We start from the raw sequence: 27,778 nt of genomic DNA, 5'->3' as shown, positions 1-27,778 counted from the left end.
CAACATGCCATCCACTAGCCCACAACAGCTCCATGACATAAGCTTCAAAGAAACACAGTAAGAATCTGAATGAACTGCACCCTATTACTGCCAGATAAATTTGGAGATAAAAAGTGAGGTGACCTAGTCTAGTGCGTGGCATTTGGGAATGGATCTGCTGTAGTTGGGCAAGAACAGAAAAGAATGGCCTCTGTCCTTCAGCCCAAGACATCTAGGAGAGTGGACTACAAGTGCTTCAGAGATGGTGGGTTTATTGCTTTTCAAAACCTTTGATCTGACACTTATTATTACACACTCAGTGTAATCATCACTACCTTCCAGAATGAAGATTTGAAGGTGTCACACTAGGGCATGCTTCCACAAAACCATGCCTAATACTGCAGGCCTAAAAAGGCATGTCAGTCCTGCCTGCAGCAAACTTAAGGTCTGAATTACATATTCAGATGGCAATTTCAGAAAGTAGGTGGGAGAATCCATGTCTGAATGTTCCTCAATACGTGCAACTCCCTAAACACTGGAAAACTGCAAACTAGAGAAAGGGATTCTAGTCTTTTCCCCAAGGTGGCAATTTTTTTATATGTTCACCAAGTTTCTGATGTGGAAGAGCATTCAAATCTCCCCTGACTATTGTTGCTAAAGTGGCAACAGTCTCAAAAGAAATATCACATGGTACTTCCAAATATGTAGTATGATTCTAAATTGGAAGTAAATGTGCAATGGCCCATAATAAATCAAAGTTGTGCCTGGATTAAATAGAAAACCAAACAATGGTTAATGCAGGCTTGTATTTTGTAGATTACACTCTACATAATTCTTTAAAAATGGAGATTCAGGACTGGGTGGGGGATGGCACTCTGAAGCACAGTAGGTATTACACAGTGATCCCACAATGTAAAAGGAGTGGACAGGAATGGCAGAGCCTCACATCATCATCATTGCCAAACTTGCACTAGCAGGAAACATTCCTTCACTGGCATTCAACACTCTTAACATTACCCTTCTGGTGCATTCCCTCTGGAGTGAGCATTAATTCTCATCAAAGTTTCAATGGTGTGAAACAGATCTGCTTCTGTTATGTGAGCAACACTTCTTTCATCCACCAAGAGGATTTTCACCAGCTGCATTGCAAATGCCACTGCCATGTAGTTCAAGCCATTCTCCATTGACTGTCAAGAAAAAGGAGGCAAGAATGTGAACAGTTTTCCTTCTAAAGCATAAGCAGAGATTTAATAACTTGGCGGCAGTATCTCACCTGAGCCAGGTGGAGGTCATACTGCTGCATGTTAACTAGGTGGTTACGGATCAGTAGCTCCACTGCTTCTACATTGTATTTATATTCATCTCGACATTCTATCAGGCACCTGGAAAAATTAGATGTTTTCTTGTGTTAACTTGTGTTTTCTCCTCAATCTCAAGTTCCAAAACACACAGAGAGGTAGCTTCCTCTCCAATTATTCCACACATTCATTTCAGAAACACCAGCTGACTGTAACTGCCTCATGTTACGAAAGCCAACAGACTTTGTAGCTGAAGATGGAGGAGCAGCTTAAAGTCCAGCTGCCCATTCAGAAAAGACTGGCCACCCACCAGTAATTCCATAAATGGAGAACACAAAAACCCTTTCCAGACAGGAGCAGCAGATCAGATGCCTATCCTCTGATGACCTGAAAGCATGCAAGGCAAGAGCAGGAAACCTCGGATTTGAAGTGCATGGGAAAGGGGTCTGGGTAGAAAAACTCAAAGCACCACTGCTGAAAATTTTGTGAAACAAACACTTGCCCACCAGAACAATTAGCTGCTAACACTTGGTCAGAATTCTGAGGATCAAATGACCCGTAAAGACCAGAAACAGCACAGGCAGCCATCTAGAGTGCCAAACCCTCACATCTAAGTCTATTGCTTTCCATAAGATTGTTGGTTAGGAGAGGAGCATCATCTATTTTAAATGGTTAGTTTCTGGAAATGGAAACAGGAATTAGCTAACATCTTGAAATGTTGACACCAGCAAGATGAACCCTCGCCTGTATCCATATTATGACAGCCAACTGCAAGCCAATACACTTCTAGGGTCCTACACCAACAACGCATGGAAAGCAAAATAAAATAAAATAAATTCTATCCGGCTTTTTTATTTCCTCTTTTACAGCTTATATGTGTAAATACCAACAGACAATAACCAGAAACTGTAGCCACATTGCTAGGAGCAGCTTATAACAATGTAAAACCACAAAGTCACAGAATAACTATTTTAGGAATCAAAAAATATTCATACTGCAAGTATTAGATCCAAACTAGATGAAACTAGCAATTGTGTGAATGGCTTAAAAAAAAAAAAAAGCAAATAGGGTAGGAATTGGGGCCCTAGCACGGCTCACGTCCCCTGCACCTGCCACAGTTTAATGAAACTTCCACTGCATGAATGGAAGTTGATCTCTGAATGAAGGTAGCAGGTGCAGGCTCTCCAATTCAAATAGAAACTGCAATGGGGGGACGGGACACAAATGTTTTAAGCCCCGTCACACCAGACTCTCAATCCAGACAAGGGGTCAGTTTTGCTTAAGTTGCATGAATGGTATTTAGTTTACCTCTTTTATCACCCAACTTAATTCTCACACCAATATCCTATTTCAGGAGAAAGCCCCAAACCCTTGATTAATGAATCCATATGGCACTTATCATGCAACTCATTATGTAACTTAGTGGGATATAGGGCAGTAACTTACTAGGTGAAATCCTTATGTTGGCCAAAATCAGAATATATTTAAATAATTGTATTTAAATAGAGCTTCTACAGCCTTCAAAGCTTTATTCTTTCATCACTGACCTTGTAATCTGCTTGTTGCACCACGGAGACCCATAAGCACGGCCATCCTGCAGTGCTTTTAAAACAAGCAAGTGACATTCCCGGTAGCGGAGGAGGAGATCAGCATCTGCACCACTGGTGGCATCTAACAAACCTTCAACTGCCTGTAGGAAGAGGAGCAAACACTTAAAAGCAACATCTTACTGAGTCATTTGGAGAGGAATCAAACTGTTTTGCTCTCGGGAGACAATGCATTCGGTGGCTTTTGCATAGTATGAATGCAGCCCATTATCATCATCATCGCTGTCGCTCCTTATACTTTTGCCTCCAACAATGCTCACCACCAGCACTCAAGCTTTGGAAGAGTAACCCACAAGAGAATGCGGCAATTGGGCGGTAAAAGGGCTTCTAATGACAGACATTCCCAAGCAACTGTTTTTAAAGCCTCCTACACAACAGCCCAGAAAACACAGCAAAAAACAGCAGATGGCAGGAGGAACCACTATATCCACTATAAAAGGATCCTTCCTCACCACTTTGAAGGCAGCTTTTCTTAAACAGTATGTATTTCCCCAGAAAAATCTGTATTCAATCCTGACTGTTCTGATCCTGTGCTCAGTTCAAGTAGTTTAATGTTGTAACTGTGTGCATGTTTCTAGAGTAGAAAGCTTCAGATAAAGTGAGCATCTCTCCATGGCGCAGGAGTCACAGATATATAATGAAGCAAGTTCATACACAAACCTTCTGTAGCAGTCCAAGGGCTGCAATAGCATCACGAGAATTACGAGCCACAACAACAGCCTCCAAGAGGCTTCGTAAGGCTTGAGTCTGTGGATTCATACCCAGGGTATGAGGAATGGACTGAAGGTGCTGCTCCAGCTCTGCCATACATTTATCATAGATCTGTGCTACATCATCTGTTGCCCAGGCTTGCTGATTTAAAAGAAATCAAGAATACTTTATTAGTTAAATGAATGCTAATGAATGAGAATTCTGACCATTTATCACGACAGATTTCTCAATAATTTCTTCATTCCATTACTGCTTTCACCAGCAATATTGGCTGGTACTTTTTACACTTAACATTTAACTAAAACAGCGATGCAGATTTTATTGTGAACAGTTTATAATGAAACAAATATTAAGTGTTTGATAAATCATCTTGGATTAAAAAAAAGGGGGGGGGGTAATCAGCGAACTGGTTTACGTAATTAGCTCCCATAGCGTTTATAATCTAAATTTCTTTGTGTGGGATTTCATTCTGACTTTCAAATAATATTATTAGACTGTATAGCTTTGAAGAGAAGCACAAACAATAAGCAACCTCACTATTATCTGGAAGCCTCCAATAACTTGTAAAATAAATGGTCATAGTGTAGTTTACTTTAACCTCAGAATTACTTCAACCATCTCAACTGGATTTCTACCTTCATAGGCTGAGCTAGGATTCCTGTGGGTTGGGTTGAGTCATTGGTTGGTAAGAAACCAGGAACATTGCGTGCAAATTCTTCATAAACAGCTAGCTGCTTTGGGTCCACTCCACCAACCTTAAAAGAAAGTAGGAAAATTTGGATAAGTAGAAGATTCCAACAAGGCCTCCCCATTGTGGCATTGATCATAATTTTAATTCTCTTAATTTCGCACCTTCAACCTGATCTGTTCTGGCATCCGTTCAGCCTGATAAGTCAATACTACAGGATCACAGTACCTACGACCCTCTTGCCTGGCATGTTTTCTGAGCTCAAATTCCTGGGGAAAAAGAAGAAAAAAAGATGAATGACTTGGTAATGACATGATTTAACTTTTAACTGAAACTCTGCAACATACTTACAGTGGCCAGCCTCTTGTCCATTTCAGGGCCTGCTTTTTCTACAGCTGTCTTCTGAATGAAACAGCATGCCAACTCACAGTTATCTTGGGCTAACTGTGCTGCTGCCTGCTCCATCATCTCCCTCTGCTGTGGTGAGGCTGCCTATTTTAAAAAGCAAGCCATTAAAAAAGGACTGTGCCCAAAATGAGCAAATACTCATAAAGTCAGTTACAGATGTTCATAAATATGGCATCGCTTTGTATGGAGTTAGCATAAAGTAAACCATCAAGCTTATTACATGCTTCATTCAAAATCTACATATAAACAAAATCTGCCAGATAATTAGCATGTGCCCCACATTACATACTTCAAGTGCAATTCTACTTATGTGCTTTTTTCTGAAATAAGTTCCAGGCATAGGACTGAACTCACTTATCAATAGGTGCCCTCTAAATGCAGTAATGGGATATTTTCCCTCATTAGTATACACAAATGCAAAAACCAATGTACTGGAACTAATGGCTTTACTAAATCACAGCAAAAGATCTTTACTAAAAGATCCTTCAGTAACAGGCTGCCCTTATTTCTTCTTGTTTCTTCTACAAATCAGGAAAAATTATCTTGATTAATGCTGTCTGACAAATCAACAGAATTCTTATCTGCTAACGGCAAGACTCTCGTAAACCCATTACTCATACCATTCCTTAGTGCTGCAAGGTTTTATTCAGCCTCAATATCAAAACGGGCATTCTCACGCCTGTTATAATGCCAAGAAAACTGAACACAAGAAGATTCACTCCACGAAGAACTAGCGCAGTTACAGCTGCAAGGCTCTGTGTGTTCGTTGTAAACTTCACTTGCTTCCATAGCCTTTATTTGCAAGTCGTTGCTGCATCAACCATGGGCCACATAGCAAGTGTTCAGAAAGTCAGGCAGAATTGTTTCACAGATGAACTAAAGCAAATGCTAAAGTCTACTTATTGGCCACAAGTCTAAACTACAGTTTAACAAAATGTGAATGAGCCTGCTAGCCATGCCCTTGTCCCATCACTCCTCCTCTGAACCTGGAATTGTGGTTTAACACTAACGATGGTTAGTTTAATAGCAAGCCAGCTGCAAAAACAATATCCACTGACAATATCCCTATCCACTGTTGTTTTATTGAATAATGGATTCCCCGCCCCGTGGATAAAATACAGCAGAAGTTCTCCACAGCACGTCACTGAAAAAGCAAAGGTAAAGAACAACAAAGAAGACAACTTGAGGCTGGATTTAACAATGGGTTATTAATTTCAATCAATGGAAAATGGTAACAGATGAGACGTGGTCTTCAGAAATCTTCAATGCACAATTCATAGCTCAGGATGCAAACAACAGCTGCTGAGGGGAGGCAATAATTATCAGGACTGCAGAAGGCAGAAGGTGCGAATCCTTTCCTTCCCAGCTGACAAAAAAATTCTCTTTTAATCCTATTTGCATTTTTAAAAACATGTAGGTTAAATGCAGACACATCTCACTTCAAATCTAGTTCGGTCCGCATTCTCATCACCTTTCTATACTATTGAATCTGAGCAGGGCATTAAGATACATAATGAAACTAACTCCTACCTGCAGAGAAACAGAGTACTGCCAAATCTTGCTAGAATGCAATGCCACAAAACATGGGTTTAACTTATTCTGCTTCAAAAAAAAGTCTCTTATGAACTGCAAACATACCCGCAATGCAGTGGCAAAGCTGTTCTTCAGGTTGGTAGCTATGCTCATCAACAAAGGCTCCCTACAGGTGATCATAGCCATACCAGCAGTCAAATTCCTCATCATGTGATGTGCCGCTACACGCATGCGCGACTCTTCTGAATCTAGTGCAAAATCCTTCCTCACTATCTGCTCACACGTAGTCATGGCAATTTTAATGGACCGATCCACCACAGGATGTACAAGTTCTTGGACTGCACGCTCTATGGCTTGGCGCACACACTGCTTCAACTGTGGATGGGCCTGGAACAATGGAATCTGAGAAGGCAAAACAACCAAGAGTCAATGTCAATTTTTTATACACCATTGAAAGAAAGCATAAAATTATCCCTTCCAACCTAAAGGTGGAAGTCTTCTCAAAGTGACCAGGTCTAAAAGCTTACCGTTGGATTGAGCGTAATGTGTGGAGCTAGCCCTCCCAGGGAGTAAACATTGATGTCATGGTAACTGTACTGTGGTTGTGGGGGAACAGTAGCTGTGCAAGTGGTGCTGGTAGCTGGTGTTGTAGAAGCAGCTGAGAAAATACAAGAGCAAAAGGGAGAAAAGTTTTCAGAGTATGTCCTAACATAGATTCAATACTACAAACTTGTTTTATAGGAAACAAAAGAATTTTGGCAACCAATATGACAGTGTTTGCTCAGGTCTAAAGTCATGCTGAAGTCAGGTCTAAAGTCAATTCCGACAACGCTATTATCTTTGATATCAGAGATGTCACTTGAAAAGCAATCTGGAATTAGGTGGACTGCTCAGGTAGAATGAGTACTAAAATTTACTGTAGTATTCCTATTACCAGGAGGTGGGAGGGTATCTTGTGAATGGTTACTCTACCCAGGACTAAACTGAATTCCCTGTCTTCAAGTTTGCTAAAACAGTTGTAGTGTTAATAATATTAAGAGTAAGAGAGAACAGATAATAGAAAGAATATTCCTTACTAACTGCCCTGTGAGGTGCAGGCTATATTTGTATGATACAAGGATGACTGTATGAATCATAATTGACACTTACTAGTGGTCGTAATTGGTGGAAGCTCTTCTGGTTGTTTTACATCTTTCTTTGGAGCAGACAGCTGTTCATCCAAACTTTTCAATCGATCTTTGTCTTTTAGGAGGTTCCCAGGTTTCAGTTCACTGATGTCAAGGGCAAGGTTCTTGCAGAGAACTTCAATTTCAAACTTCAGATTCAGCTGTACAATATTTAATGATTTCAGGTTTAATAATGTAATTATTAGTTATGTATACCTGCTAAATAAATCTTAAGTTCTAAAGAGCTACATGCTTCAAGGCAAATATTTTGAATGAGGTGAAAACCATTGGAACATGTGTAATTTTCTGGAAAAAGTCTATTTTCATTAAACTGGCTACAGCTCACTAGCTAAGCTCAAATCTTCAAACAGATGTATTGTAACAAGTTGTTCAAAAACAAAGCAATGCTGAGGAGCTCAAAGCAGCAAACTGAAACTTACTTTTAAGTCATGTTCCTGGTGCAGCTCTGCTAGTACATTCATAATAGCCATGGTCCAAGGATTTGGAGGCCGGAAAACCTACAAAAAGAGTGGAATGATAAAGTTAACAGTCCTGTTTCAAAAAGGGAGCTAGAACATCATTTAAATGGTGTTAGCAAAACAACGGAAATACGAGGCTGTAAACTTTAAGCCAAGGAGGAGAACCTAGTGGCCTCCAGATGCCGATGGCTGCCAGCTATCATCAACACTAACCACAGGGTCCCACCTCTGCTTTGAACTAACACACATGACACAAAATATATGCAAGATTCTGCAAGTGTCATCACCTCTGTCCACCTACTTCCCTGCCCACGCTTGCCAGTCAAGGAGTAGCAAAAACCAAAACCCCTGTCCCCAGTACTAAACTAAGATTCATCTGAAGGTCCAGTTGTATTCTCTCTGTTCAATTTGAGGAGCGCTGTCCTGTGCTTTGGCTTAGGCTGCCAAGGGTCTTGGACCAATCCCGTCTACTTGTTTGTCACAGGACACTGTACAGCATACTTACCACACTTCTCACACTGGATTCCAAAACTTTGGCAACAAATGGCACGACATACAGAAGTTCTTGCTGTCCCTTAACATAAGCCTCCAGCAGTAAGGATTTCACATCCAAGTCCTAAAATAAAAGGAGTATAAATTAAACCCAGCAATGGGCAGTCTCACACCCACAAATCAGATTCCTTTCTTTTGTAAATTTTCTACATAGCTTTCCCCCCTAATTATAAAAAGGCACCAAAAACTGAACTGATTTAAGCATGCACTAAAGTTTCTAGCCTTAAAGCCAGTTTATGTTTTTCTCCTCCACCCAGTCTCACCGTGTGCAAGATGGGTTTGTTTTTAGCCAGTGTGATCATCCCCAGCCAGTGACCCAGGTTCTTCAGCAAGGACCGGTCTGAAAAGTTGGCAGCAGCTTTATCTGATGTGAGTAGCACCTGAAGGATTTTTTCCCCAGAGAGATGAAATCTTAGTTAACAGGAAACCATGGTAAATCCATGAAAATACATTAACCATCTTCTTGTAGAATTAGACTAATGTTATTTCAAAAAACAAATTTTATTGGTCAACCAAATACAGCCTATAGCTATAAAGCAGAAAAAGAAAAAAAGGAAAGAAGTAAATAAACAATCTCAGAAATATATTAAAACATATATGTGATAAAATGCTTATAATGTCATTATTAAACTAGTTTATAGACTACTTCAAGGCATAAAGTCATAGAAAGCAGTACACAACGTAAGAACAGAATAAAACACAAAATGAGCTCTAAAAGCAGAAAAATCAATTTAACAAACTGAAAACAGCAAAATGACGTGGAGTACTTTTCTCTCTGTGATCTTGCTCAGGAGATCACTTCTCCTAGAAAGGCAAACTACTTATTTGGGAGTTAATTGTTTGGGTCCCTGAAGGACAACAGGAAACAATGCTCTGGGGCCCATCTGTAGCACAGAAACAGCAATCAAGGTAGTCCACCAACACATTACTTTGATGATCAAGTTCAATTAATTTTCAAAATAGCAGCATCTAGCTCTGTTCATTGTTTTATTGCAGCAGCAGCAGCATAATCTTATGAAGGTGGTGGTATACATGGGAGAAAGTATTTTTTATTTTCATTTTTGCTTTTGCAGTGCTTCTGTGTCCTGAAAGCAAATATTTTTCAGTTAACATTCATGTCACAAAAAAGAGCAACTGGGAACACTCACCTTGATATTTCTGTAGGTTTCGTTGAGAACCATTTTGTTGAATTCTGGATTCTTAAGTGTGTCAAGGAAGTTTGAATAAAGGCTGTGGAAGTTTGGCTCAATACTAACTCTCTTCATCACAAGGTACTGTGAAACCCAAGGCATGAACTCCTCTTTCACTGTTTCTTTCAGTTCCTCAACCTGGCTCCATAAACATGTGTTAAAGGGAAATGGATCAATGAAACATAATGTTCGTGACACTCACAGGCATTCGTTCCAGTGAAAATATTCAATTACCAAGACTTGCAACCTAACTAGTACCACACCACTAATTGATTTGCTTACTTCAATTAACCATTTATTTCCTACTGTAAAGCCATTTATTTCTTCCTCTCCTGCTAACTCATCATGAACAATGCTATGTGGACTCTGAGCTAGAAATATTATAAGCCAAGAAAATCAGAATTCAGAGATCTCTAGAAATCACGCAAATAAAATAGATTTGCATAATACGTCTCTTGATTAATAATAATAATGATTTTATTATTTATATCCCACCCATCTGGCTGGGTTTCCCCAGCTACTCTGGGTGGCTTACAGCATATATTAAAACATTGTAAGGAGTGCCAAAGCGTTATTTTGCTAGGCTTCTTCCATGGTTTGGAAGCCATAAATGAAAAGAAACTTACATCAAGTAAAAAATGATTAAGGTAAGCAGAGTCTGGCACCCAACATTACTTTTTATGTTCAATTAGGAATATGGAGAGCCAATTATGCAATACAGAGACCTGATAGAAAAATGTGTACGCAATGCCTCTTTTCCGTTAAGTAGTATCAGTTGCAGATGATAAAATGACCCTGAAGAGATTTGGCAGCAGATAAGGAGTTTTTGACCTTTTGGTAGACAAATCTGACCACATTTTCCCAATATATGAGCAACTAAAGGACTACCAAAGGCACAAAAGACTATCCCAAAATTATTTTAGATTTTACTTATTCTATGTTAATTCATTATATTTATTTTATGTTTACAATTCTAAAATTTTGGAAGGCTGCTAATTAAAAGAACCTTTGGCATGCATACACAGGCATAATTCCAGATAGTTCTCTACATGTATAAGAATCACTCAAGGAACATAAATTATCAGGACTAAAATGTTGTGCGACACTTGCCTTCTGAGTCATGTTGGATTGTGACAGGTTGTTGAAGATAAAAGCAATTTTTTCCTGCACGTTTTCAGGGGGTTCAACAATTCTCTCTGTTTGATCTGTGGCTACTAACAGGGTGTCAATGTTGGTTGTATTAATAGAAGGCTGCAGAACAAGAAAAATGATTTGAAGAAGTGAGTTGATTCATTTAAAGATACAACAGACCATCATGGACTTCTGCTATAGCATAAACAATATTTCACAATACAGTTACAAAAGGGAGACAACAGTTATACATGCTAAAAGGAGTGTACATTTATTTATGTGTTAGTGAATGATAGGAGTTAACTTAAGCTTGGGAATCTATAAGACACGAGGAGTAAGATTTTTGCTCACATGGGCAACAGAATAGTGAAAGAAAAAAATGACTTCATTAAACAAAGTGGAAATTCATGGTTTAAGAAACAACAGCCAGAAACGGAAACCCAGCAGGATTTCTTAGTTGAAACTGGCCCACTGAAAACAGTTTGGAAGAACTAAGAGTGAGAATAGAAAGCAGGAGAAGCAGCTAACGCCAACACAGGGAAGGAAACAACTGCTTGATATTTAATAGCAAAACAACAGAAAAAACAAAAATGGCCAGGTAATTATCCAGACTAGGCATACAAGAAAAACAGTGTAACTGCGGTTAAAGTATCAGAGGTTTTGCATGTGATATGTTTATGCTATGAACATTAGATGGGGTTTATCTTCCTTGTTTTACTCCTAAGAACTGATGCATTCGTAATCTCATTCTACTTCCTCCCGTAAAATGGCTCATGTACTTACTGGCACATCCTTCTTGAAGCTGACTCGACCCACTGGAGTGATTGTAGTCTTTGCCACAGTAGTAGTGGTAGTAGAGGTGGTGACTATAGTGCTAACTTGACCAGCAAGAGGAGTTTTTGCCGGAACCTGAGCCTGGGCCTGGGCCTGGGCAAGTGCAATACTTCCTGGGGTGGTGATTGACCCCTGCATCTTCACGGGAGGATCTCTAGACTGCTGTCCATATTCAATGTACTATAAGAGACAAGAAGTATATAGCTCTTAAAAATCACATTCAACCACAGGTATGTAACAAATCTTACAACTGCCTTCTAGAACTACTCCCCAAACTCTTGGCCTTGAAGTTTGTGGCACAAATGAAACTCCATAAATGGCCTGAAATCAGCAACAAAAGACATTTTACATATTTTAGAAGTTTCCTTTTTGTCTTGGATCAATTAGCAATTCCAATGTTAACCCTGAATTTTCCACTCCATCCTCTTTCTTCCATTCTGTAGGAGCAGAAGTAGCAGGAACTAGATGCAAGATGTGCCCTGCTTCTGCAAGGGAATGGTAAGCCTTCCTTGCAGACTTCAATGAGAGCAAAAAGTAGTAAACAGTGAAGTAATCCAGGGGTAGAAATATTCCAAATCCTACAGTCTAGATAAGGACAACAAATTTCCTGCAACCACTGATGAAGCCCATTTCCACAGATGACACACGATGTTACAACTAAGAGACTAATGCTGTCTTTTCTGAAGCAAAGGTGTAAGAACTACAATTGGTAAAACTTTCAGTGTTATTAATCACATGTAAATACTCAATACTGCATATAAAATATAGAAATCCCCACTGATTGGTGTGTTACTAACGTAGAGATCCTAAACCAACATTGCTTTTAGTGTTTGGACTACAGCCTTTGGATCAGATCAGACCTTCAGAATCCTAATTCCACTGTCCCTGGTTCTGTTTGCTTTCAGAAGGTCTGGGCAGACAGACTGCTGTGCCTAGCGGTATGGATTTATTTGCTAGGAAAGACCATGTACAACCCAACCATATAAGAAGCTGCTTGGCAAGGATTAAAGTAATTGTCAAATGAACACTTCCAGTGGCAAAGGGCTACAGGTCTCCTTGAAAGGAGGTTTACGGAAAAGCGGACATGCATTAAGATTAACCTGTTTCTCTCCTCTCAGATGCATGGGCTACTCCAACTCAAGTTTTCCAGATCCTTTTGTACCTTTTACTTAATGGACCCTGAAGCATGAAACTAATGGAACGCTGAGGTTTTTCAATATGCAAATACACCTAACTCAATTCAGATGTCCTCCCCCACCCCTCACTGTCCATGCCTTTAACACTCACCTCCTGCAGGTGATGAGGGAACTGTATAAAGTGACTAATAGAAGCCAAGTGCTGACAATACTGGGGATAGTCCTTCAATCTGTCAACAGTAAAACTATCCATTAGTAGGAGAAAACAAATGGCCTGATCAATACATTAATGGTTAAATCTTTGGCTTAACTGATACTGGATCTGCAGTAAAGATTTCTGGTTCTACCAGATGCAAGCTAGTTAGCAAAAGTATGAATTCTATTGATGTCACCAGTGATTCCAACTATATGTTGCCAAGGCATAAGCACAAGGACACAAGAAGAGCCTACTGAATTAGGACAAAGGGCCATCTAGTCAAGAACTCTTGTTTTCATAATGACCATCTAGATGCCCATGGCAAGCCCACAGGCAATACCTGAGCACAACAGCAGTCACTCCACATGCAGTTCCCAGCAACTTGTATTCAGAGGCACACTGTCTCCAAAAATGGAGGCAGAACATAGCCATTGTGGTACCTAAGAGCTATTGGTGGCTTTCTCCTCCAAGAATACTGCATATTGCAAAGGGGCCAACCTACCAAACAGTAAGACTTAGATCCACATTTATGGGCCACCCTTACAGATTGGGTTTTTAGAAAAGGGTAGCTAATAGCACAATCAATTTGTCAATATAGCTCTCATAGTTCCCAATAACATCTTTGGAAGAACCACAGCAGTCTTCTCAAGTGACATATGGCAGACATATGCCTCTTTACTACATACACAGCTTGTTGTTGCTCCCCTCTAACCCCCTCTAGAATTCCCTACCCTGTTGGCCCTCTTTCTTCTGCAGCTCTCCCCGCACCATTCTAAATGCAGAAACAGTTTTTAATGCAGAACATTCTGCAATTTTAGGCTAATATAGGTACAGAATCCAAATTGCAAAATTCAGCCTTAAAAATGTTTTTATAACTAAATAAGTCAAGAAATCTCAGTCTTGCTTGTTAAATACATGAAAGCTAACTTCAATTTCAGAACTATATGTTTGTTAAAACACCCGTCTGCTTAGATGTACTTTAAAGATAGGAATCCTTATGCTCTCTCATTTTATCAGCTAGATAGCTGTAAAACTATGACAGCTCTTTGAATGAAAATTTCTATTGAACAAGAAACCAATTCAAATATACAGCACTGAAAGGAAGAACAGTACAGAGCAATAATGGATAAAAATTACAAAGTCTCTCAGGAGGGATATTAAACAAAACCCCAAGTTGAACTGATGTTCCAAAGATGTACTAAAGTTCTGCGAATCTCAAGCTTTCATGAAAAACTTGTAGTAGTTATGGTTTCAGAAATTATCCTGAACGTGACAAGTTTTCCCACAGGGGTATGAAGCTATGTATCTTGCTCCAAAGATGCAGGAGATAAGGAACAATATGCAAACTGTCTGAAAAAGATAGAAGGGTGCAGAATCACAGAGCGCTTGCCACAGGATTCACAGGGGTGGCATGGAGGAGTACACAGAGGTAGTGTGAAAGGAAGAGGAGAGGAAACTGACTACTGGGATGTGGAATGGTCACACTGCTGTGGGGAGAGGAGAAATGGACTCAGACTGGTTTCTACTGTGCAACAAAGAAGTAGCTACTTACCAGCACTTTTGACATGTTGGCATCTGGTAAGTGAGGCCCCCACTAGTTGTTTCTAGAGGGCCATGAATACTGCCTTGCAAAATGGATGAAAGTTAAGCTTTCCATCGTAACGAATCTTGAGAGAGTGACCTTGCATGACCCAGATGTATAAAGTACAATCCAGTCAAAGTTATTTCAGTGGGGAAGAGGCTCCTCCCATTAATACCAATGAGACAAAAATGGGCTCGACTTTAGCTGGATTGCTCCTAGTCTTTGTAAGTCTACAAGGCAGCTTCACTTCCAGTAACACTGATTTGCTTTCTCATTTTTTCCCCAATAGCAATATTAATATATATAACACCTGATACTTTCAAAGCCATTTTAAGGCACTTTCTATTCAGGTTCAGACTATAAGTAATTTACTTCCTTTTCATTTATTTTAAAATCTGCATTCCATTTATTAGCCAAAGTTTAATTTATGCCTCTACTGTGAGACACGTTCAATAACTGCAATATACTGTCAACCTTGTATTGGAAAGTTAAATATATTGCTGAAGTAGGCATATAGTTATGAGATTCCCCCATGCATTTTGGAAATATTATAAAAACACACTCACCTATTTTTAAATCTATCTAGTGCAGCAATACCAAAATAGTACATTTTGGATGTAAAAGGCTTTCGTAAGGCTTCAAGAACATAGCGCAAGGCCAGGCCCAGCGCCATATATGTAACCAGTCCTTTCTCTATTATCCCACCAAAGAGGCAGGCTGTTATGTGCAGCTCTTTATCGGGGTACTGGGGGAAAAACCGATATTCCTCAAACAAGTTCCTCAGCATACAGTTAAATACTTCGCGTTCTCGTTTAATGTTGGAGTCCTTAAACCTCTGTAGCATTTCTAAAACCTGTAAAGAAATCAGAATGTTATGAAGAGACTCAATTTATTATGCTTAGCCCTTGGAGCACCTACAGAAAGTAAAGTTCGCTGAGAAAACCAGTAAAAATTTTGCTAGGGAAAATCTCACATGTATTATTTATTTCTATTCTGCTTACTTGCCAAAAGGGTTTCTCCAGTTAACATGCTTGAATCAGAACACTAAGAACAAATAATACTTGCTACATGCAGCTAGCCTCATTCACTGAAGTTTATGTCATTATGCTGGGTTTTGCACGTTTATATTCTGATGATTGTAACACCGTAAACGCAAAACATTAAATAGTGTGTCCTAATATTGCCTAAAATGTGTTCAGAAACGCATTCTAAAAGGGGAAACTCTAATTTGATCCAATTTAGTGTGCTGGGTCACCCAGACATTTAAGGCTCAGCAACTGCAGCTCTCTTTGCTAAGTAGCATTTTGTTGATTTAGGAACAACCCCCTCCCCTCAGGAGAAGTGTTCACCCAACAGAGGCACAAATCAAATTAAAGTGAAGCATAACTTTTCCCCACAGTGACATATAACAAGCAGACAAAACTTTCAGAATAGTTATCTTTCCACTGGACCCACTTAAAACATCCAATTTCACTTGCACAAAAGTTGTCTGCAACTGTATGGACATACATTTTGGAATTTTACAATTTAAATTTCCCTTAAACTGCAACCAAACAAAAAGCAATGTTGCAAGTACCTACTTTCTCAAATTTTCCATAAGATGGAAAAGAAAGTCTACAGTAAGGAAGAAGGGCAAGTTGAGAGAGATGCCATTACTACCCACAGCTCACCTCGTCTACAGACATAGTTGGATGCGGTGGGTGATTATAAATACGCTGAAAATAGCTGTTGGCTTCATCATCAATCTCTTTGCTAAAGTGCTGATTTGCCTCTGGCCATACCTGAGATAAGTCAGCTGTTGAAAAAAGTAGATACTAATTAAATAAATACACAAAATGGAGGGAAAATGTATTAATTTCATAATCACAGATCCAATGCCAAGGGAACAGAAGAAGTTTGGAATATTTCAGTAGATTTCATGATGATGCAGTCTCACTCATATTATGAGCTCAAAGAGGTTGCTTTCCTGTCACTGTAGTTCTTTGAGCGGTCCTCCGTTCAGTTACATAATAATAAATAATAATAAAAAATTTTATTTATATCCCGCCCTCCCCAGCCGAAGCCGGGCTCAGGGCGGCTAACAACACTAAAACAGTACAACATTGTAAAACATTATAGAAATGAATTAAAATCAAAATTGATGGCAACCATAAACTAAAGCTTTGTAAAGATTGCCAAAGGAGGGAGTCAGGCTGCGCCCTGACCAAAGGCCAGGTGGAACAGCTCTGTCTTGCAGGCCCTGCGGAAAGATGTCAAGTCCTGCAGGGCCCTTGTCTCTTGTGACAGAGCGTTCCACCAGGTTGGAGCCGCAGCCGAAAAAGCCCTGGCTCTAGTTGAGGCCAGCCTAACCTCTCTGTGGCTTGGGCCCTTCAAGGTGTTTTTATTTGAAGATCGTAAGTTCCTCTGTGGGGCATCCCAGGAGAGGCGGTCCCGTAGGTACGAGGGCCCTAGGCCGTATAGGGCTTTGAAGGTTAAAACCAGCACCTTAAACCTGATCCTATACTCCACCGGGAGCCAGTGCAGCTGGTATAGCACCGGATGAATGTGATCTCTAAGCGAAGACCCCGTAAGGAGTCTCGCTGCGGCATTTTGCACCCGCTGGAGTTTCTGGGTCAGTCTCAAGGGCAGCCCCACGTAGAGCGAGTTACAATAATCCAGTCTGGAGGTGACCGTCGCATGGATCACAGTGGCTAGGTCAGGGCGAGAGAGGTAAGGAGCCAACTGCTTAGCTTGGCGGAGATGAAAAAATGCCGCCTTTGTTATAGCTGCAATCTGCGCCTCCATGGAGAGGGAGGTATCGAAGATTACACCCAAACCCAAACTCTTAACGGACGGTGCTGGCACTAGTTGCACCCCCGCAAGAGATGGGAGTTGCCCCCTCAGTCCCATGTCGTCCCGTCCCAGCCAGAGGACCTCTGTCTTCGAAGGAATGTATGGATTGGTGTACATGTATGGATTGGTGTGCCTTTGCAAACCAAACTTGTAGAGATAAGACACAGAAAGGTTTTTGGCAAGATGCTCTGTCTCAGCTACCAAGGTGCTTGCCAGCAGGATGTGGCTGCCCAAGAGAGACCAAAGAAGAGCAACACCAGCAGAGGGAGAAAGAAGTGAGCTGTGTGATTGCACAGATGACCACTCAAAGAGCTAGTTACAGATAAGCAACCCATCTTTCTTCTTCATGATCAGTGTGTGGTCCCACATATGGAGACCAGCAAGCTGTCTTACCTCAGGGTGGGAAAGGCACTGTCAGGAAAACAATATGTTAAGTACAGTCCTTTCAACGACAGCATCCACTCAAACTTGCACATCAAAGGGGTAACCATTTCACAGAAAGCAAGGTTGCAGGGCTGTGAATGTAGTTACTTCCCATGTCAAATGTGAACAGATTACTGACAGCGACAGCAAGCAAGCTACTTTATAGAAAATCTGATAGTCATGCAGTAAGACAGTTGTTGAGTTGGGATTTGGGTACAATATAAAAAGAACTAAGTTCCAGTTAAGATGAAACACCAAGACCACCTTCAGCAGGCAGGACAGATCAGATCAAGGTGTATCACAACAAAGGATCAAGTGCACATAATCTTGATCATTGTGATTGGAGTTGGAGCAAGAACTTGGGGGGGGGGGGAGAGTATTGGCAAGAGCAAGGCAGGAAGCATAGTAAGTTGAGGACAGCCACCCCAATAAGGAAAGAAAAAGTTCCATGATGGGAGACTGCTGCATTGCAGAGAGGGTTATTGCCATGAATTCATGACAACTTGGGCAACAGTCAACAGAATGTTGTTCACCCAGGAACATTTCCTCCATCTAAAGATAGAAGATTAAACCCATCTTCCCAGCATTTCTTGAAGAATGCTCGCTGTGCTGTAGGTGTGAGAGGAGAAGAAACTATGAAACAACTAAAAAGAGGATACACTAGGAGAGAAGAAAAAAATAAAGCTGAAGCTTGGCGAAGCAAGGAAAAATAGGGCCAAGTTCTGGTATAAATGGGAGGAAGCAAGCTCCAAAAGCTGCTGCAGCAGTCAAGAAGGCACTGAGCAGGAAAGAACGAGGTCTGCATCACTAAAATGTGGCACAGCTCTAAAGGGTTCTCAATGGTGTTTAGCTCAGGCATGTAACACATATGTGGGACTGCATATAGACCAAAAATTTTAGTTGGAAAGGGCTGGCTTAGTTATGAGAACACATTTGTTCTTTATTAGCGATTATTCTGGAAGCCAGGAAAGCAAATCTGAATGACTGCAGAATTAAAGTATCATTCATCCCTAGATTAGCGTTATTGGGCAGGATGCAACAAGCACTCACAGCATGCTGAACATTAATGTGCAGGTACACTTTCAAACTTCTTCAGGCAAAGCAAGAGATTAGAGATCATCTCTGTTCCACAGGCTCACATTAAGGTGTTTGCAGGTAGCTAAGATTATCAAAACATAATGGCCTTGCAAACTGTAGATGTACACTCTTGCTACTTAAGTCTTCCCTACCCAGAAGAGTCCTTTTATCTATTCCTGACACCAAACACCAAGCATTCCACATTCAACTGGCCACCTAACCCTTGCTGACCCTCTAAAAACCACCACCCTAATACCAATGCTAGCATATTTCTACATCTTTCACCTATTTTCTGGCCATTGCCTCAGTTTGGTTTACTGGGAAATATTCAGCAGCAAGATTTGAAAGATGCTGCCTATTCCATGTGTCATCTTCATGATTCAAAGTAGTTTCCCAACCCCCACAGCCCAAACACCCATAAGATGAAAAAAATCACCAAAGGACATGAAAGGTACACTTTGAGTGAACGAGGGTTAACAGACAAATACAAGTAGCATAGATTCAATGAGCTGGCCAAAATCAATTTCTGGGCAAGATTGCAATGTCACTAAAAAGTGGCAGAGACTATGTACACAATGCCACTTTCCCATCAAACTGAGGGACATTTTCCTAGTCTAATATCACAAGATTGGTCTTGAGGACAATTGTAAATAATTCTATGAAGTACTCACATGAAAGCTGTTCGTTCATGAAGCCTGATAAACCACTTGATCTGTGTTGGTTTAAACCTGAAATTACTTGGAACCTACAACTGTACAAGGTTAAGCTTTTGGCATCAGTAGCTGGGAGCATGATTAGCATGGTAAAGCCAAGCAGGTTTTAATTTAACAAGAATGGGAGACTGCCTGGAAGCACAACATAAGATGCTCCAAGATTCCTGGGAGAAAGGCTAGATATTGGGGAGGGCAAAGAAGGCTCCTTAGAGACAGCTGCCAGCCCCCACCCTAGAGGGAAAACTCACATTTACCGCACATCCACAGTCACACTTCACAATCAGACAACATTACCACTTACAAGGTTTCATCTTACTCTGCTGGAATGTAGGCTGGTTCAGTCCTGATGTACTCAGTTTTCTTGGCACAAATGGGTCATTATTCACTGCAGGGAGGCCAAGGGCCCCAGTTCCTATGCCCAGACTACCTGTTGTAAGACCACCTACTGAGGAAAATAAAATTATCATTTCAGTTATGTTTACAAATGCTGACAGACATTATAACTTTTTTGCTGTTCCCACCCTGAATAGTGCCAACATGGTACTTCCATTCAGCCCACTGAAATTAATTCACACAACTAATTTCAGTCCATTGGTTTCAATGGGTTTACACTGAGTATGCTAAGTTGGATACAATTTGAAGTGCTTGCCCCCAGCAGAATTATAGGAAAAGCAGCCACATTCCTCCCATAAGCACCAGCCCCTTTACACAAAAGTACCTGGAAGCTGTGAAGAGAGTCCGCCAATCCCACTAAAAGGTGTATTCTGGTTTTGTGTGGAAAGTGGTGGAAATGCTTTTGCTGGTGACTGTGGAGTACTAAAAGCAGAACTCAAGTTTGGAGGGAAACCTGGCATACTCTGTGTGTGTGGAACTGCTGAACCACCTAGGCTGAGAGATGCCATCCCAGCAGCAAGTGGATCAATCTGAAGATAAAATCAATATTCAAAAAGAGACAAGGGGTTATTTTCTATATCAATCAATCTTCATTCAGATCAGCCTTGCTAAAATCAGTTAAGACCACATATCAATTCCTTACACTTTGGGACTACTCTTTCAGACCCATTAGGCATCCTCCACCTTCAAAACGCATGCATTGCAAGGTATTTCTGTATAATCTTTTAAAACTAGACATCATCTTGTGGTTTTGGGGGTTGGTCTGCACAGTAATAGTTTGTTCTGGAGCCCAAGTAACAACTTAGCTTTAAGAGTTAACTTTTACAAAAAGCTCTGTGAAACTTATAGAAGCTTAGAATCCTTACAATGCTACTGTCACTGTTTGCTTGTTAGTATCACACAGTTTCTTTTTATTAATGAAAAGCTGCTCAATTAATCTTTAGTCTGCAGAATGGTGCCAAATTAAATCTTTAGAAAGTAAATCATGAAAGGCTATTATATCTACCACTGAATATAGTTACTAGAACCAGGTTTTCCTCCCTATTAAACCTGGAAGGAGCAGTGACAGTGTGGTGGTGGTGAACAACTAGTATGTGCCTTGTTTTTAAAAGAGCAGCTCAGCTGAGAACTGAGGAGCCCCAGTTATAACAAGTCCTTACAATCTAGCACCATTGCTTGACCCAAGAAGCCATGAAAAAGACATGTCAGGTTCAAAGATGGTGCTTAAACTGCAAGGTTTCAATTAATATGTTTGAATTACATTTCATTATGAATAAAAAAGTAAGTTTAGAGACATATAAAAAGGCACCTCCCGTTATTATGCTACTTTGGCTTCTTTCAGCATCCACGTACCTGTACAGGAGAGATGGCATCTAGGCTACTAGCACTTGGTGGACGTCCTTTGGGCATAACTCCAGGTGGTGGCTGCCTGGCTTTGTTCATGACATTGCTGCAGTTGGCTACCATGGTTAGAATAGTTTCTGATAGCTCTTGAGACACACTTCTAATGGGAGAAGAAATGATGTTTACTTGCCAATAACCCCCCCCCCCCTTTTTATCTAGGTGCTAAGAGAGCTGTCTTTAGAACTAGGATAGCACTAGCACTGCCTGGAACACAATGTCCCAACTAGACCAGAGGAAAGAGCTCCCCAACCTCCCAAGACCAGAAAAACTATCACCTGGCTTGTTTCAACTGATCAGCCAATATATATATTGACCCCTTATTTAACTGAAGGACAAACTTGCCAACCAACTAACAAGGTATTACAAACTCCAGAGACAAGTGACAAATAGCCCTACGGGGTTATCTCCAACTCTTCTACATATGCTTTTAAGTAAAACCTAAACATACAAAATCCTACTCATTACACAGCACTGAACCTTGGCAAAGGCAAAACCCTCTGTCCAAAGGCTGCATTTGCCAAAACCCTGAGTTTATACTTCCTAATAATGGCCCCAATGTAACTAGAATGACTTACACAGGATTTATTTAGTACTTTTCCAAAATGCTCAAAGCACTTCCCAAACAGACACAGTACAAACTTTACACCAACCTTGCCAGACAGGCCAGTGCTACAGAGGATCTGGAGGATGAGAAGGTGACTGAGAAATGGCAGCTCACAAAGGTCACCTAGTGAGCTCATAGCCAAGTTCCCAGTTTGTAAATTCACCTTCTTAACCACTATTTATGAGACTGTCAGCCTATCCCAGAAGATATGATCTGCTTACCCAGCACAAGCCTGCAGGCAAGCCAGCATAGTTGCCAGTGTCTCTGGAGGAAGCTGAGCACTTTTGGGCTGGTCTTTCTCTGGGGCAAGGCCACCTAAGATAGAGGGGCACCTTCTCTTTAGGAAAGTCATACAGGCTTGGATGAAAGGCTCCTAGGGAAGGAAAAGTGCAAATTTCAGTGGGATACACACACTTAACAATAGTTCAAGAATGTTAACAAAATTATGATATAGAAAATACTGGGTATTTGTTCAACATTATCACTCAAGAGTGCATGCTGAAAGCAATTTTTATAAACTGCAGGGAAACATTTTTTATAAAAAGAAGTGACTGTTACCACCAAAAAAATTGCAAAAATAATTAAGAAAATCCTGCTTTACCCCATGCTCCCGAATTTTATCTGTGAGCCATTTGTCTAGTTTGAGGTATTCCCGTCGAGAGGCAAGTGCAGCAAGGTCAATAACAAAGGCAAATGGAGTACCATTTAGCAGCATTGACAACGCCTAAAGAAAGAGAGTTAGAAAACTGCTAGTCAAAGTATCAGGCTACGCTTCCCTCAGAATTAGCCTACACACATACACCCTCCCCCACCATATCTATATATTATTCAGTTCCCAACATTTTTTTCTGTCACACAGAACATGACAGAGACAGCAGCCAGCAAAGCAGCTTCCAGGGTGGGAATTCCTCCTCCTGGGAGAAGAATACACTGGACACATTGCTTTTCCCTCCAACCTAAGAATTTGAAGGGGGGGGGGAGATATGGAAGACCACAGGCAAGGCAAAGCCATTGAGGGTGGAAGGCTTCACAGCAAAGTGACATAAGTAATTCTTCTCTCCCTATTTTCTGATCTATAGGTGACAGGCACCCTGTTGACAGTAATCCTCATCACCCTCATGGCCATTAAAGCTGGGTGGGCTGTGCGCATTATCCGCACTCTTCCCTCCTTCAGCAGTTACAGCTCTTTCTATGCTTGGGTGGAACAGACCTAGAAACTGCCTGTGCAAGACTGGAGGAAGACCGAAGAACCAACCCCTACCTCACCACCTGGCTGCTTGGGAGAGCAGTTTTTATGGGTGGTTTGAGCTCCTATCACTGCTGGAAACCCAACATTATCCTGCCCATTAAATTTCAGAGGAATATACACTATACATGACTTCTATTCATTTCAATTGCAAGGGCTCTTGTACAAACTCCAAAGAAAAAGAGGTTGCATAGCCCCATGGACCTTGAGGCAATACACTGATACCTTCTGGTGACAACACACCTTGCTTGAAATAAGCAAATAATTATGGGCCTTCAGTAGTGCTGAACCAAACTTAACCAAATTGCCACCCTGGGCTCCTTGGGAGTTATAACATGAATGCTGACCCAGTAGTGTCTAGTAAAAGCTATAGAGATATGATATTCAATGCCACCAAAATCTTGCACACTTTCTTGATGAAGAGGAAAGGCAAACATACAACGGCAGTGACACTTTGCAAGTTTTTAAGAGTCTCTGGAGTTGCTCTAATGCAAGATCATAAAAACAAAAAAGGAAACTACAGCTCAGGATCTTAGTAACTCTGCAGATGGAAAAAATTACTTTAGCAAGTCACAAATTTAGCAACACAGCTTCATATTAAGCAAAGAGATGAGTTTCTCTTCCTACACATAACCTCTTCCTGTCCTTAGAATAAACATGTCGTCTGATGTGATACTTATTTTCCTCCACTCCCAAACCCTGCATCTCACACAACCCCAACACTAAAGTCAAAGCACTTTCCACAGAATTAAAATATAGAATCAAACTCACCTTCAAGTCTTGGGCCACGTCTAGAATACGTGATAATTTTGCTTGGTCATACTGTTCCCCTCGCATGTACCATTCTGCCATAGCATGCATGATGAGCTGGCGAATTGAAGGAGACTGGCCCTAAGGAAACATCAGCTGAATTTCAGATTACTAGCTCTTAAAGAGCAATTAAACCGGCACATGGCAAGTCCCTTGCTGCTCTGTAACACTGAAATCACAGGTTCCAATTCAATGAGAACGAAAGTAGCAGGTGGAAGAGAGGGTTTCAGCTTATTTCTGCCCCCACCTTCAGTTCTAGGTACCTTGCTCCTCCAACCCTTTGGCCTCCACAACTTGCCCCTACCATACAGCCAGCTTGGCCCTGTGTTTTGCTCCACCAGCAAATGTGATGGAGCCTGATTACAATAACAAATCAAACCACCAACCCATTTTCCTCTTTACTGCCTTAACTTTCAGTAATAACAACAGAGATGTCAAAGATTGGCTCCACTTTTAACACATTTATGCTCCATCTCTCCATAAAGGCATTTACAGAGGCAAGCTACAGAAGAACAATTAAGTGGCTGATGCATAATAGCATAGCAATTTATTTCCATGGTCAGGCAGGCAAGGTATATGATTTCCTGAGGTTACAGAACTGCAGGTCATCATATTACATATAAATGCAGGGTCTGTAACAATTTAACTTGGCGGCGGGGGGGGGGGGGGAGGCAATAGCACATATGTGCTGTCTCTCCAAGAGACAGAATGCACATGCAACTGCTGCATGAAACAACTTTTAACTAGGGAAAGGAGAGGGACAGGAGGTTGCTACTGCCAGTCTCTACCTCAGTGTTTATTCCAATCCAGCTGTGCTACAGGCCACCCAAACACTAATATAGGACTGACCCCTCTCTGTTCCTGGGTCAGATTAAAATGAGGGACATCTGGAAGTCATAAGTATATTCATACTGAGGTCAAGCTGTCTGGATAGCTTCACAGTTGAAAAATAGTACAGGTACATAACAAAATTCACCTCACACCCAGGACAACTCTCATGGAGCAAAGAACAATTAAATTTCTATCCCACCCTTCTTTCAGGAGCATAACACAGTGACAAGTTTAAACTCTGTTGTCAAAACAAAACCATTGTAATGCCCTTACCTGCCCATGCCATGCATAATGCAGGATGATGGCAGAGTTGGGATGGTTGCCAAGAAAAATGGGCATAAGTGTGGAGATGAGTTCATGCCGCAAAGTATGCCAGGAAGTGTTGATCTGTAGTAATGCCAATACCAACATATCTGGACAGTGCTTGATAGGGAAGCTGAAGAGCTGCTTAACTTGCTCATACTGGCCAACTTCTGCCAACCGCAACAGGGACTCAATCAAGTCCAGGCTCTTCCTAACAAATAAGGGGGGGGGAATGCAATATTGTGAATCAGTTGACAGGATTCTGGCTTGATGTCTGTTACACCAAGCTAACATGGGTATCAAATGAGGTAATTCTAAATTCTGTTACGCTCGACAATATTTGAAATAACCAAACTTGGGGAAATAGGTATCAAAGTCAACTTCCTTCAAGCAGCATGCAGAGTGGTCAGAACAGTCCAAAGGCCTGCCTAGAAATCAAGATTCAACCTTCACAAACCAGACCACAGCAAAAATATAATCAGTGTTTAGTTCACAGCAGCCTAATACACATGGCTAATTTAACATGTTGCTCTCATTACCTATGCAACTATTTACAGACTAGCAAATGCAGCCAGTGTCTGGGGGTGACCCCTCTGCTAAACTAATCCCTGGGCCATCCCTGCTGCACACACATCCTCTCAAGTGAGAAGCACTTGGTGACTCAAAACCTTTTTCCAAAAGGCTGTCAGAAAAGCAAGAAAGGGATATCAACCATGAATACTCTGGCTCATCATTTCAGAATGCTGAAGCAGCTATATTCCCAAGAAAAATAATACTGTTTACCATGTGGCAATTTCTCGATTGTCATCCTCGGGAGGGGCTTTCAAAATATCCGTGGCAACAGTATGGCAGGGGTAGTCAGCAAAACAGAAGATCTCTGGATTAATGAGGGAATGCTGGATGAATGAGAGCTGCAACAAAATTACATAACTGTAAGAGACATTTCATATCTACATCCATGTTACACTGTCTTGATGCACTTCCTCCTAAGCAATCACCACCCCTCCCTCTCACACTTATGCTATTATGATTGCTTTCCCAAATAACTTTCTGAAAGTTCTAAGATTCAGTCTTCTATAGTCTGATCGCTACCTGTTACAGTAATTGCAGTGTATTAAAGGATGTATCACATCTTGATAGCAACTGTTGTCTTAGTGAGCCCCAAAGCCAAAATTCAACAAAAAACTGAAAGAACATTTTTTAAAAGTTCTATGGTAATTATGAGCTCCCGTTGCTCGGTCCCTGCTCCTGCCAACCTAGCAGTTCGAAAGCACAAAGTGCAAGTAAATAAATAGGTAACACTCTGGTGGGAAGGTAAACGATATTTCTGTGTGCTGCTCTGGTATGCCAGAAGCGGCTTAGTCATGCTGGCTACGTGACCCGGAAGCTGTACGCCAGCTCCCTTGGCCAGCAAAGCGAGATCTGCCAGAGTCGTCCGCGACTGGACCTAATGGGTCAGGGGTCCCCCTACCTTTTTAACCAATGTGGTGGTAGTGAGAGAGAAGGTAAGGTAAAGGTAAAGGTACCCCTGCCCGTACGGGCCAGTCTTGACAGACTCTGGGGCTGTGCGCCCATCTCACTTAAGAGGCCAGGGGCCAGCGCCGTCCGGAGACACTTCCGGGTCACAAGGCCAGCATGACATCGCTGCTCTGGCGAGCCAGAGCCGCACACGGAAACGCCGTTTACCTTCCTGCTGGTAAGCGGTCCCTATTTATCTACTTGCACCCGGAGGTGCTTTCAAACTGCTAGGTTGGCAGGCGCTGGGACCGAGCAGCGGGAGCGCACCCCGCCGCAGGGATTCGAACTGCCGACCTTTCGATCGGCAAGTCCTAGGCGCTGAGGCTTTAACCCACAGTGCCACCTGCGTCCCCTATGAGAGAGAAAGAAAGCATGAAAAAAATATTCTCCTTGATTTTTACCTGTCCTTCTGCATGTTTCCAAGGTCTGTATATGAGATCAACTGGGAAGACGTCTAGCCCTAGCCCTCTCTGGACACCATATACCACAATCTGTAAGCCTTTGCTATCACGAATTTGAAATCCAGGGTGGTCAAGTTCATAGGTTACTTCCTTGAAGTTCAAATTTGGGTTCTGCAAAGAGTAAAACAAATAGTGGTGCAACTTATGGAGGCAAAAATAAAGAGCATGCTTTCACATTTCTCCTTATACAACTTAGAAACAATTCGTAAGATATGAAGCAGGCCATTAGCTCATCTAGCTCTAGCTCATATATTGACTGCTACTTTTGACAACAGCTCAACCACAGAGGGGAAATGGGGTTTTCCCGATTCCCTTTACCCATTTTTAAAGCAAAGCTGCCAATGATTGAATCTCAGGCTTCCAACTTGCAAAACATGAACTCCAGCACATTCCCCATAGTAAGTCTGTGAATATAACTCTGCAGTTAATTTTTCCTTTAATATGGTTCATGTGAGTTGTCAAAATGATGAATAGTCATTATTTATTTTAAGTCAGTCATTAAAAAAATTAGTAATCATGTAAAAATTGGTCCCACAAGCATTCAAGAGTCCTTGTACGCATTATGCAGAATGAGGTGTTTATATTTTCCCCCACACAGAAATGTCTATCAATCTTTCTAGTCCCTATGCACCACTCAGAGCAGTTTACAGCATTTTAAAAACAGGGTACTACA

At 41.2% G+C, this 27,778-nt stretch overlaps 1 protein-coding gene across 22 annotated transcripts in view; it reads right to left on the bottom strand.

Moving 5' to 3' along the window:
• The window catches only part of CNOT1 (CCR4-NOT transcription complex subunit 1), a 61,481-nt gene that overhangs the window by 11,913 nt on the left and 21,790 nt on the right, over nucleotides 1-27,778 (bottom strand). For 6 of the 22 annotated variants that reach the window (XM_083751330.1, XM_083751322.1, XM_083751331.1 and 3 more), the window contains exons 11-38: nucleotides 27,046-27,216; nucleotides 25,910-26,037; nucleotides 25,097-25,337; nucleotides 23,954-24,073; nucleotides 22,538-22,660; nucleotides 22,158-22,309; nucleotides 21,282-21,432; nucleotides 20,254-20,458; nucleotides 19,837-19,980; nucleotides 16,161-16,285; nucleotides 15,057-15,343; nucleotides 12,864-12,942; nucleotides 11,526-11,756; nucleotides 10,722-10,862; nucleotides 9,570-9,749; nucleotides 8,685-8,801; nucleotides 8,375-8,485; nucleotides 7,831-7,908; nucleotides 7,374-7,551; nucleotides 6,752-6,882; nucleotides 6,330-6,626; nucleotides 4,635-4,775; nucleotides 4,448-4,552; nucleotides 4,231-4,350; nucleotides 3,545-3,736; nucleotides 2,825-2,967; nucleotides 1,253-1,361; nucleotides 997-1,166 (exon numbers count right to left, since the gene is read on the bottom strand). In XM_083751330.1, coding sequence (XP_083607456.1) covers nucleotides 997-1,166; nucleotides 1,253-1,361; nucleotides 2,825-2,967; nucleotides 3,545-3,736; nucleotides 4,231-4,350; nucleotides 4,448-4,552; nucleotides 4,635-4,775; nucleotides 6,330-6,626; nucleotides 6,752-6,882; nucleotides 7,374-7,551; nucleotides 7,831-7,908; nucleotides 8,375-8,485; nucleotides 8,685-8,801; nucleotides 9,570-9,749; nucleotides 10,722-10,862; nucleotides 11,526-11,756; nucleotides 12,864-12,942; nucleotides 15,057-15,343; nucleotides 16,161-16,285; nucleotides 19,837-19,980; nucleotides 20,254-20,458; nucleotides 21,282-21,432; nucleotides 22,158-22,309; nucleotides 22,538-22,660; nucleotides 23,954-24,073; nucleotides 25,097-25,337; nucleotides 25,910-26,037; nucleotides 27,046-27,216 — 4,370 coding nt within the window. The remainder of the gene's footprint in view (nucleotides 1-996; nucleotides 1,167-1,252; nucleotides 1,362-2,824; nucleotides 2,968-3,544; nucleotides 3,737-4,230; nucleotides 4,351-4,447; nucleotides 4,553-4,634; nucleotides 4,776-6,329; nucleotides 6,627-6,751; nucleotides 6,883-7,373; nucleotides 7,552-7,830; nucleotides 7,909-8,374; nucleotides 8,486-8,684; nucleotides 8,802-9,569; nucleotides 9,750-10,721; nucleotides 10,863-11,525; nucleotides 11,757-12,863; nucleotides 12,943-15,056; nucleotides 15,344-16,160; nucleotides 16,286-19,836; nucleotides 19,981-20,253; nucleotides 20,459-21,281; nucleotides 21,433-22,157; nucleotides 22,310-22,537; nucleotides 22,661-23,953; nucleotides 24,074-25,096; nucleotides 25,338-25,909; nucleotides 26,038-27,045; nucleotides 27,217-27,778) is intronic. The other 16 variants (XM_083751317.1, XM_083751323.1, XM_083751316.1 and 13 more) reach the window with 7 other exon arrangements.

This window comes from Podarcis gaigeae (genome assembly GCF_964106915.1).
Source record: "Podarcis gaigeae genome assembly, chromosome: 8".
Taxonomy (NCBI): Eukaryota; Metazoa; Chordata; class Lepidosauria; order Squamata; family Lacertidae; genus Podarcis; species Podarcis gaigeae.
This window is presented reverse-complemented; position numbering and strand designations above follow the sequence as displayed.